Source organism: Cherax quadricarinatus, unplaced genomic scaffold (genome assembly GCF_038502225.1).
Source record: "Cherax quadricarinatus isolate ZL_2023a unplaced genomic scaffold, ASM3850222v1 Contig1170, whole genome shotgun sequence".
NCBI classification, from domain to species: Eukaryota; Metazoa; Arthropoda; class Malacostraca; order Decapoda; family Parastacidae; genus Cherax; species Cherax quadricarinatus.
Genome location: NW_027196196.1, coordinates 10,617 through 22,500, shown reverse-complemented (window position 1 = coordinate 22,500; position 11,884 = coordinate 10,617). Strand labels below are relative to the sequence as shown.

The 11,884-nt window shown below is 49.7% G+C and overlaps 1 protein-coding gene across 1 annotated transcript in view; it reads right to left on the bottom strand.

The window, feature by feature from the left end:
- LOC128697674 (SCY1-like protein 2) overlaps positions 1-3,045 on the bottom strand; it is a 53,880-nt gene extending 50,835 nt beyond the window's left edge. Inside the window, exons 1-2 of the mRNA XM_070080878.1 lie at positions 2,952-3,045; positions 2,259-2,354 (exon numbers count right to left, since the gene is read on the bottom strand). Coding sequence (XP_069936979.1) covers positions 2,259-2,354; positions 2,952-3,045 — 190 coding nt within the window. The remainder of the gene's footprint in view (positions 1-2,258; positions 2,355-2,951) is intronic.
- Between the last annotated feature and the right edge of the window lie 8,839 nt (positions 3,046-11,884).

Here is an 11,884-nt window from a genome sequence, read left to right as displayed (position 1 = left end):
CACTGACCATGATGGTACCTCCCATACACAGGATGGTTGACACTGTATCACTGGTCATGATGGTACCTCCCATACACAGGATGGTTGACACTGTCACTGACCATGATGGTACCTCCCATACACAGGATGGTTGACACTGTATCACTGGCCATGATGGTACCTCCCATACACAGGATGGTTGACACTGTATCACTGACCATGATGGTACCTCCCATACACAGGATGGTTGACACTGTCACTGACCATGATGGTACCTCCCATACACACTCTCCCTCTGTATGTTAATTGGGGCTCTGGTGGCCTGGTGGGTAAAGCTCTCGCTTCACACGGCGAGGGTCCGGGTTCAATTCCCAGCCAGAGTAGAAACATTAGGGGCGTGTTTCTTTACACCTGTTGTCCCTGTTCACCCATCAGTAAAATGGATACCTGGGTGTTAGTGGACTGGTGTGGGTCGCATCCTGGGACAAAACTGACCTAATTTGCGGGAAATGTTCAGCATAACAAGCAGCTTTCTATATAGTAGTATGTCACTGATGTCAGCTATGGTCTGTATACCTTGTACTTGTAATAAATAAAGATATTATTATTTGTGGGAGCCTCAAGCTTTTGACGAAGTTTGGGTCCGACTTGGACTGTTGTGTAGTCACTGTGTCTGCCAGTAGTTTGTTTCTTGCCTGTCTGTGTATGATTGCTGATTATGTTTACCTGTTTCATGCCTCTCTGTGTCTGTCTGCTGGTTATACGTCTGTTATACGTCTGTCTGTCTGTCTCTAGCCTCGCAAGTGTAAACAAAAATTGTTCGAGGATTTGTCAATAAATGTCTGTGTAGAAGACAATCACACTGTCCTGAAGGGGAGGCTGACTCCACAATGACATTTGCATACCGTGAGAAAGAGAGAGAAAGAAAGAGAGAGAGAGAGAGAGAGAGAGAGAGAGAGAGAGAGAGAGAGAGAGAGAGAGAGAGAGAGAATCTCCTTCAGGTTTAATGCCGTAAATAACGTTTCTAATAACGGGAGTAAATTGCCTAAACTCGCCTTCCTCAGTACCCAGGTACCGTGTACCCCCCTCTCTCTCTCTCTCTCTCTCTCACACACCGTGTACCTTCCTCTCACTCCGTGTACCTACCTCTCACACTGCATACCTGCCTTTCACCTCGTGTACCTGCCTCTCACACCGTGTACCTGCCCACACCGTGTACTTGCCTCACACCGAGTACCTGCTTCTTATATCGTGTACAAACCTCTCACACCGTGTACCTACCTCTAACACAGTGTACTTGCCTCTCACACTGAGTACCTGCCTCTCACACCGTGTACCTGCCTCTCACATCGTGTACCTACCTCTCACACCGTGTACCTACCTCTAACAGTGTAATTGCCTCTCACACTGAGTACCTGCCTCTCACACCGTGTACCTACCTCTCACACCGTGTACCTACCTCTAACACAGTGTACCTGCCTCTCGCACCATGTATCTACCTCTCACACCGTGTACCTGCCTCTCACACCGTTATATATATATATATATGTATGTATATATATATATACATACATATGTATAATATATATATAGATATATATAAGAACATAAGAACGAAGGAACACTGCAGAAGGCCTACTGGCCCATGCGAGGCAGGTCCAAGTCTCCTACCGGCTTAAGCCAATGCACCCAACCTAGTCAGGTCAGGTCACATTGACTTAAGGGAGGAACACGGCAACCGACCTGGTAGCACAAGCTATCAGGTCCAACTCACACCCACCCACATCCACTCATGTATTTATCCAACCTATTTTTAAAGCTACACAACGTTCTGGCCTCTATAACTGTACTCGGGAGTTTGTTCCACTCATCCACAACTCTATTACCAAACCAGTACTTTCCTATATCCTTCCTGAATCTGAATTTTTCCAACTTAAAACCATTGCTGCGAGTCCTGTCTAGGCTAGATATTTTCAGCACACTATTTACATCCCCTTTATTTATTCCTGTCTTCCATTTATACACCTCAATCATATCCCCCCTAATTCTACGTCTTTCTAGAGAGTGCAGATTCAGGGCCCTTAGTCTATCCTCATAGGGAAGGTTTCTGATACATGGGATCAACTTTGTCATCCTCCTTTGTACATTTTCCAGAGAATTATATATATATATATATATATATATATATATATATAATATATATATATATATATATATATATATATATATATATATATATATATATATATATTGTTTGTTGAGTGCCATAATGTACTTACCAATGTAGTCTAGGTCAGGCTGGGTCATCTTTGGCACTCTGGAGGTCCAAGGTTGTACTGTGATGCTCTCGTGGCCCTCTCCCTCTGACACCTTTTCTGTAACACAAAGAAAAAGACACTTTCACCATTATTCGTTCAGTAGCTGTCTTGCTACAAGTGTGTGTGTGTGTGTGTGTGTGTGTGTGAGAGAGAGAGAGAGAGAGAGAGAGAGAGAGAGAGAGAGAGAGAGAGAGAGAGAGAGAGAGAGAGAGAGAGAGAGAGAGAGAGTAAATTCATTTAAAACAATAATTAAATATTAATTCGTTCACTTGGAGTTGCTGCTTAATTTAGATGATGTAAGATATACACAGAGTCACGTTGATGTTGCAGTTGCAACATCAATCATGCATCAACACAACATCAACACACAGTATTATAACAACAACAACACGTCAACAGTACAACAATAACATCAACAATGTTCCATCAACATTGATGTGCTTTCTGCAACACGCTGCAACACCCATAAAAATTTTTAAGTTGCATTTAAGCTTCAGTATTGCTATTTAAAAAACACAGGTCCTGGCGAAGGCAAAGATTGTTCTCAGATTTCTCTCTTTCACTCAGATTTCTCTCTCTCGCTCAGATTTTTCTATTTCACTCTCCCAGATTTCTCTCACTCAAATTTTTCTCTCTAAGATTTTTCTCTCTCACCCTCAGATTTCTCTTTCTTACTCTCAGATTTTCTCTCTTTCAGATTTCTTTCAATCTCACTCAGATTTCTCTCTCGCCCACACACCTGCCCCATTTCTCACTCACACACATGCCCCCTTTCTCACTCACACACCTGCCCCCTTTCTCACCCACACACCTGCCCCCTTTCTCACCCACACACCTGCCCCCTTTCTCACCCACACACCTGCCCCCTTTCTCACCCACACACCTGCCCCCTTTCTCACACACCTGCCCCCTTTCTCACTCACACACCTGCCCCCTTTCTCACCCACACACCTGCACCCTTTCTCACCCACACACCTGCCCCCTTTCTCACCCACACACCTGCCCCCTTTCTCACCCACACACCTGCCTTCTACTCCCTCCGCCAGGTATAAAGTTGAAGCCACAGGCGTCATTAACGAGCAACAGTGAGTGGGTGACAAACAATTAGCAAGGTGGTGCCAATTACACCCTATTTCCTGGGCAGTGAGAGCAGAGAGAGAGAGAGAGAGAGAGAGAGAGAGAGAGAGAGAGAGAGAGAGAGAGAGAGAGAGAGAGAGAGAGAGAGAGAGAGAGAGAGAGAGAGAGAGAGAGAGAGAGAGAGAGAGAGACAAAAATTGTGAAAATTCTTGATGCAGGTGTTGCCAGTTCTCGACGTAGGTGTTCTTATTTTAAAGACACGCTGCTGCAGGTGTTGCTGGCAACACCTGCAGGTTTGTAAGACACGTGTGCAACAGTCGGGTATCCTTATTGTTGAAACGTTTTGCTTATACAGTAGACTTCTTCAGTCAAATACAGAGACATCAAGTGTAGTAGCGAAATGAAGATGATGTAACCAGTCGTGGAGAAATGATATTCGAGGTGGTCAGTCCCTCAGTCTGAGGGTTGTCAAGCACCACAACCACCCCTATATACAACATTCTCCCCCCCCCATTTCTTCAACATCTCCCCCTTCTCTAATATCTTCTTCCCCTCCCCAAGAACCCTCCTTCCCCAACATCTCCATCTCTCCCAACATCCCCCGCCTTCCCCAACCTACTTCCCTCTCCCCCCAACATCATCACCCCTCCCCCCCCAAACACCGAGCCAGCAGCACGCTGCGGATATACTCATTTTCGTTTCGACAAACAATCCTTCGCTGGTCACCTAAAAAAAAATAATTCTTGATAAATTCTGCGTCAAGACCACACCAGACCTGGCAGTCAAGACCACACCAGACCTGGCAGTCAAGACCACACCAGACCTGGTGGTCAAGACCACACCAGACCTGGTGGTCAAGACCACACCAGGCCTGGCACTCAAGACCACACCAGGCCTGGTGGTCAAGACCACACCAGGCCTGGTGGTCAAGACCACACCAGGCCTGGCAGTCAAGACCACACCAGGTGGTCAAGACCACACCAGGCCTGGTGGTCAAGACCACACCAGACCTGGTGGTCAAGACCACACCAGACCTGGTGGTCAAGACCACACCAGGCCTGGCAGTCAAGACCACACCAGACCTGGTGGTCAAGACCACACCAGACCTGGTGTCAAGACCACACCAGACCTGGTGGTCAAGACCACACCAGACCTGGTGGTCAAGACCACACCAGACCTGGCAGTCAAGACCACACCAGGCCTGGCAGTCAAGACCACACCAGACCTGGTGGTCAAGACCACACCAGACCTGGTGGTCAAGACCACACCAGGCCTGGCAGTCAAGACCACACCAGGCCTGGTCAAGACCACACCAGACCTGGTGGTCAAGACCACACCAGACCTGGTGGTCAAGACCACACCAGACCTGGTGGTCAAGACCACACCAGACCTGGCAGTCAAGACCACACCAGGCCTGGCAGTCAAGACCACACCAGACCTGGTGGTCAAGACCACACCAGGCCTGGTGGTCAAGACCACACCAGACCTGGTGGTCAAGACCACACCAGACCTGGTGGTCAAGACCACACCAGACCTGGTGGTCAAGACCACACCAGACCTGGTGGTCAAGACCACACCAGAAGACCTGGTGGTCAAGACCACACCAGACCTGGTGGTCAAGACCACACCAGACCTGGTGGTCAAGACCACACCAGACCTGGTGGTCAAGACCACACCAGACCTGGTGGTCAAGACCACACCAGACCTGGCAGTCAAGACCACACCAGACCTGGCAGTCAAGACCACACCAGACCTGGCAGTCAAGACCACACCAGACCTGGCAGTCAAGACCACACCAGACCTGGTGGTCAAGACCACACCAGACCTGGTGGTCAAGACCACACCAGACCTGGTGGTCAAGACCACACCAGACCTGGTGGTCAAGACCACACCAGACCTGGCAGTGGTGGTCAAGACCACACCAGACCTGGCAGTCAAGACCACACCAGACCTGGTAGTCAAGACCACACCAGACCTGGTGGTCAAGACCACACCAGACCTGGTGGTCAAGACCACACCAGACCTGGTGGTCAAGACCACACCAGACCTGGCAGTCAAGACCACACCAGACCTGGCAGTCAAGACCACACCAGGCCTGGTCAAGACCACACCAGGCCTGGCAGTCAAGACCACACCAGGCCTGGCAGTCAAGACCACACCAGACCTGGCAGTCAAGACCACACCAGGCCTGGCAGTCAAGACCACACCAGGCCTGGTCAAGACCACACCAGACCTGGTGGTCAAGACCACACCAGACCAGGTGGGCCAGACCACACCAGACCTGGCAGTCAAGACCACACCAGACCTGGTGGTCAAGACCACACCAGACCTGGTGGTCAAGACCACACCAGACCTGGTGGTCAAGACCACACCAGACCTGGTGGTCAAGACCACACCAGACCTGGTGGTCAAGACCACACCAGACCTGGTGGTCAAGACCACACCAGACCTGGCAGTCAAGACCACACCAGACCTGGCAGTCAAGACCACACCAGACCTGGCAGTCAAGACCACACCAGGCCTGGTGGTCAAGACCACACCAGACCTGGCAGTCAAGACCACACCAGGCCTGGCAGTCAAGACCACACCAGGCCTGGTGGTCAAGACCACACCAGGCCTGGCAGTCAAGACCACACCAGGCCTGGCAGTCAAGACCACACCAGGCCTGGCAGTCAAGACCACACCAGGCCTGGCAGTCAAGACCACACCAGGCCTGGCAGTCAAGACCACACCAGACCTGGCAGTCAAGACCACACCAGGCCTGGCAGTCAAGACCACACCAGACCTGGCAGTCAAGACCACACCAGGCCTGGTGGTCAAGACCACACCAGTCATGGAGAAGATTATCAGGAGGAGAGTGGTCGAACACCTGGAAAGGAACAAGATTATAAATGAAAACCAGCGTGGGTTCATGGAAGGCAAATCTTGTATCACAAACCTCCTGGAGTTTTATGATAAGGTAACAGAAGTAAGACACGAGAGAGAGGGGTGGGTAGATTGCGTTTTCCTAGACTGCAGGAAGGCCTTTGACACAGTTCCCCACAAGAGATTAGTGCAGAAGCTGGAGGATCAGGCGCACGTAAAAGGGAGGGCACTGCAATGGATAAGGGAATACCTGACAGGGAGCCAGCAACAAGTCATGGTACGTGAAGAGGTATTACAGTGGGCGCCTGTTACGAGCGGGGTCCCACAGGGGTCAGTTCTAGGACCAGTGCTATTTTTGATATATGTGAACGACATGATGGAAGGAATAGACTCTGAAGTGTCCCTGTTCGCAGATGACGTGAAGTTGATGAGAAGAATTAAATCGGACGAGGATGAGGCAGGACTGCAAAGAGACCTGGAGAGGCTGAACATGTGGTCCAGTAACTGGCTTCTCGAATTCAATCCAGCCAAATGCAAAGTCATGAAGATTGGGGAGGGGCAAAGAAGACCGCAGACAGAGTATAGGCTAGGTGGACAAAGACTACAGACCTCACTCAGGGAGAAAGACCTTGGGGTGACCATAACACCGAGCACATCACCGGAGGCACACATCAACCAAATAACCGCTGCAGCATACGGGCGCCTGGCAAACCTGAGAATAGCGTTCCGATACCTTAATAAGGAATCGCTCAAGACACTGTACACTGGAGTATGCAGCACCAGTCTGGAACCCACACCTGGTCAAGCACGTCAAGAAGTTAGAGAAAGTACAAAGGTTTGCAACAAGGCTAGTCCCAGAGCTCAAGGGAATGTCGTACGAGGAAAGGTTAAGGGAAATAGGACTGACGACACTGGAGGACAGAAGGGTCAGGGGAGACATAATAACGACATACAAGATACTGCGGGAGGGAGGCAGGGAGGGAGGCAGGGAGGGAGGCAGGCAGGGAGGGTGGCAGGGAGGGAGGCAGGGAGGGAGGCAGGGAGGGAGGCAGGGAGGGAGGCAGGGAGGGAGGGAGGGAGGGAGGGAGGGAGGGAGGGAGGGGGGGAGGGAGGGAGGGAGGCAGGGAGGGAGGCAGGGAGGGAGGCAGGGAGGGAGGCAGGGAGGGAGGCAGGGAGGGAGGCAGGGAGGGAGGCAGGGAGAGAGGGAGGGAGAGAGGCAGGGAGAGAGGCAGGGAGGGAGGCAGGGAGGGAGGCAGGGAGAGAGGCAGGGAGGGGGAGGGAGGGAGGGAGGCAGGGAGGGAGGCAGGGAGGGAGGCAGGGAGGGGGAGGGAGGTAGGGAGGGAGGCAGGGAGGGAGGCAGGGAGGGAGGCAGGGAGGCAGGAGGGAGGGGGAGGGAGGCTGGGAGGGAGGCAGGGAGGGAGGCAGGGAGGGAGGCAGGGAGGGAGGCAGGGAGGGAGGCAGGGAGGGAGGCAGGGAGAGAGGCAGGGAGGGAGGCAGGCAGGGAGGCAGGGAGAGAGGCAGGCAGGGAGGCAGCGAGGGAGGCAGGGAGGGAGGCAGGGAGGGAGGGAGGCTGGGAGGGAGGCAGGGAGGGAGGCAGGGAGGGAGGCAGGGAGGGAGGCAGGGAGGGAGGCAGGGAGGGAGGCAGGGAGGGAGGGAGGGAGGGAGGGAGGGAGGGAGGGAGGGAGGGAGGGAGTCAGGTAGTGAGGGAGGCAGGGAGGGAGGCAGGGAGGGAGGCAGGGAGGGAGGCAGGGAAGGAGGGAGGGAGGGAGGCAGGGAGGCAGGGAGGGAGGCAGGGAGAGAGGCAGGGAGGGAGGCAGGGAGGGAGGCAGGGAGAGAGGCAGGGAGGGAGGCAGGGAGGGAGGCAGGGAGGGAGGCAGGGAGAGAGGCAGGGAGGGAGGCAGGGAGAGAGGCAGGGAGGGAGGCAGGCAGTGAGGGAGAGAGGCAGGCAGTTAGGCAGGGAGGGAGGCAGGGAAAGAGGCAGGGAGGGAGGCAGGGAGGGAGACAGGCAGGGTGGCAGGCAGGGAGGCAGGCAGGGAGGCGGGCAGGGAGGCAAGGAGGGAGGCCACAATGGTAATAACTTAACGACCACAATGGTAATAACTCAACGACCACAATGGTAATAAATCAACGACCACAATTGTAATAACTCAACGACCACAATGGTAATAACTCAACGACCACAATGGTAATAACTCAACGACCACAATGGTAATAAATCAACGACCACAATTGTAATAACTCAACGACCACAATGGTAATAACTCAACGACCACAATGGTAATAACTCAACGACCACAATGGTAATAACTCAACGACGACAATGGTAATAACTCAACGACCACAATGGTAATAAATCAACGACCACAATGGTAATAACTCAACGACCACAATGGTAATAACTTAACGACCACAATGGTAATAACTTAACGACCACAATGGTAATAAGACACTTTGTCTAACTTTTCCGGGGTTATCCAAGGTAACTGACACATTCGTTACTATTCAAAATAATCAGGGGATTGGGGGGAGTTGAATGATAGCTCTAGGTCTTTCTTGTTGCAATCAACATATAGCTAGCTAGAGTCGTTCCCCTGGACGAACCTACTCGGACTTCCTACTCATTTCTGCAACATTGCAAGCTACTGATGATGTTTTGATTACAACATGAAAGGCCTAGAGCTATCATTCAACTCTCCCTGTGGCTGTTTAGCATCTTGTATCGCTTGTTCGCGATTATAATATATATCAACATGTATGATAATTTGCGTGGCAGTATTTATGTATACCTGTATCTCAATAAACTTAAGACGTATGCCCTGATGTAGCAGGGTACTTATACCCGCACTTGACTGTACCCTGGTTGAATGTGAGGGTATGAGGAGGTGGGGTGAGTGCCCATAGTCTAGCCTTCCCTCTCTGCATCCCCTCTCTCTTAAAGACGACGTCTTACAGCAGTGGGATATACTGGGGTACCTTTGTGCTTCCTGATTCTCCATGTTGCTGCAGGGTTACGGGCAACAGTACTGCACCTCACACCTTACTGTACCAGTCACAGTACCCACTGCACCCTCACAGTACCACCTACTGCACCTCACAGCACCTCCACCTGCACCTTCACCACACGCACCACAGATCACTCAAAGTCTACCTGACTACAGTACCCTACCTGTCCACAGATACTACCTGCCCACCTACACCAGTTACTATCTGCATACAGCACCTTACTGCACCTCACAGCACCACTGTACCTCACAGCACCTACTGTACCTCACAGCACCTACTGCACCTCACAGCACTTACTGTACCTCACAGTACCACTCACCCTCACATCACTGTATCTTACGACCAGTACCTTACTGTACCCTACAGTACTACCTTGCACCTCACAGTACTACTGTACCTCAGCACTTACTGTACACAGTACCTACTGTACCACAGTACCTTACTGCACCTCACAGTACCTACTGCACCTCACAGCACCTTACTGCACCACAGTACCTTACTGCACCTCACAGTACCTTACTGTACCACAGTACTACTGCACCTCACAGTACCTTACTGCACCTACAGTACCTTTACTGTACCTCACAGTACCTTACTGCACCTCAGCACCTTACTGCACCTCACAGTACCTCTGACCTCACGTACCTTACTGCACCACAGTACCTTACTGTACCTCACAGTCACCTACGTACCCTACAGTACCTTACTGCACCTCACAGTACCTTACTGCACCACAGTACCTTACTCATCACAGTACCACTGCACCTCACAGTACCTTACTGTACCACAGTACCTTACTGCACCTCACAGTACCTACTGTACCTCACAGTACCTTTACTGTATCACAGACCTACTGCACCTCAGTACCTTACTGCACTACAGTACCTTACTGTACCTCACAGTACCTTACTGTACCTCACAGTACCTTACTGTACCACACAGTACCTTACTGTACCTCACAGTACCTTACTGTACCACACAGTACCTTACTGTACCTCACAGTACCTTACTGTACCTCACAGTACCTTACTGCACCTCACAGTACCTTACTGTACCTCACAGTACCTTACTGTACCTCACAGTACCTTACTGCACCTCACAGTACCTTACTGTACCTCACAGTACCTTACTGTACCTCACAGTACCTTACTGCACCTCACAGTACCTTACTGTACCTCACAGTACCTTACTGTACCTCACAGTACCTTACTGCACCTCACAGTACCTTACTGGTTCTATGCTACAACAACCATGACCACCATCATGGATCCCATAAATGCCATCATGGCAGCACCGCGCATTGCACAGAATTTCCAAAAATCTAATATACAGCCACCACGAAAATGCCAGTATATTATATATATATATATATATATATATATATATATATATATATATATATATATATTTCTCAGTTTGAAACTGGTCTCACTCTGTGTACATAATAATAATAATAATAATAATAATAATAATAATAATAATAATAATAATAATAACAACAGTAATAGAGATAATTATAATAGTAATAATTATAATAATAATAATACCAATAATAATAATTAATAATCTTTATTTCTACAAGTACATGATACAACTTATACAGACTGTGTCTGTCTATTGTTGCTAATAATATCTATCTGAGATATGTGTGTGTGTGTGTGTGTGTGTGTGTGTGTGTGTGTGTGTGTGTGTGTGTGTGTGTGTGTGTGTGTGTGTGTGTGTGTGTGTGTGTGTGTGTATTTCTTGTATCAGTCTGCCTATTTGTCAGCTCCTGTATACACATGTCTCTCTCTCTCTCTCTCTCTCTCTCTCTCTCTCTCTCTCTCTCTCTCTCTCTCTCTCTCTCTCTCTCTCTCTCTCTCTCTCTCTTTCTCTCTCTCTCTCTTTCTCTCTCTCTCTCTGTCTATCGCCCGTCTTGAGTGTTCATATGTCTGGTTCGAACAACTGGACAGATTCCGAACACCTAGACAGTACTCTCAGTAAGGGAGGTCAATACACTTTATCTTAGCTTTCTGACAGCCGCACCAGCCAGGCTTTCAGATCACGCCGGACGCAGAACATGACAAAAATACTTTCAACGTCAGCGATTTGCGCGGCACAAAACAACAAAAGATAGCGCGCTATGCTTCGCGGAATGCCCGCCAAATTCTCCTTATTTTTGTTTCTCGCGCGCTTTTTTTCGCGCTCTTTCTTTGTGCTATTTTCCTTGTGTTGATGAATCAGCGGATGATGTTGTGACTTTTGTGTTTGTTGTTTGTGTGTGTGTTCGCTAGAGCCAAGAATTTATTGATTATTTATAAACAGTTTATTGCTAAATTATTAACCACTTTAAATACGCGAATAATTTATTTTGTTTATTATTAAATCCAAAGTGTGGAGGATAATGAGGTTTGATCCAAGGAAGAAAAGAGTAGCTCCAGTTCCATGACTCAAGAGCCCTTCGCCAGTATCATGGTGGCCAGCTACCTGGCAGAATTTAAGAGAATTTATGACAGAAGTGAAAACACGGCACCAGTTTGGAACCCACACCTAGCCAAGCACGTTATCAAACTAGAGAAAGTGCAAAGGTTTGCAACAAGACTAGTCCCAAAGCTAAGATGTATGTCCTACGAGGAGAGGTTAAGGGAAATCGACCTGACGAC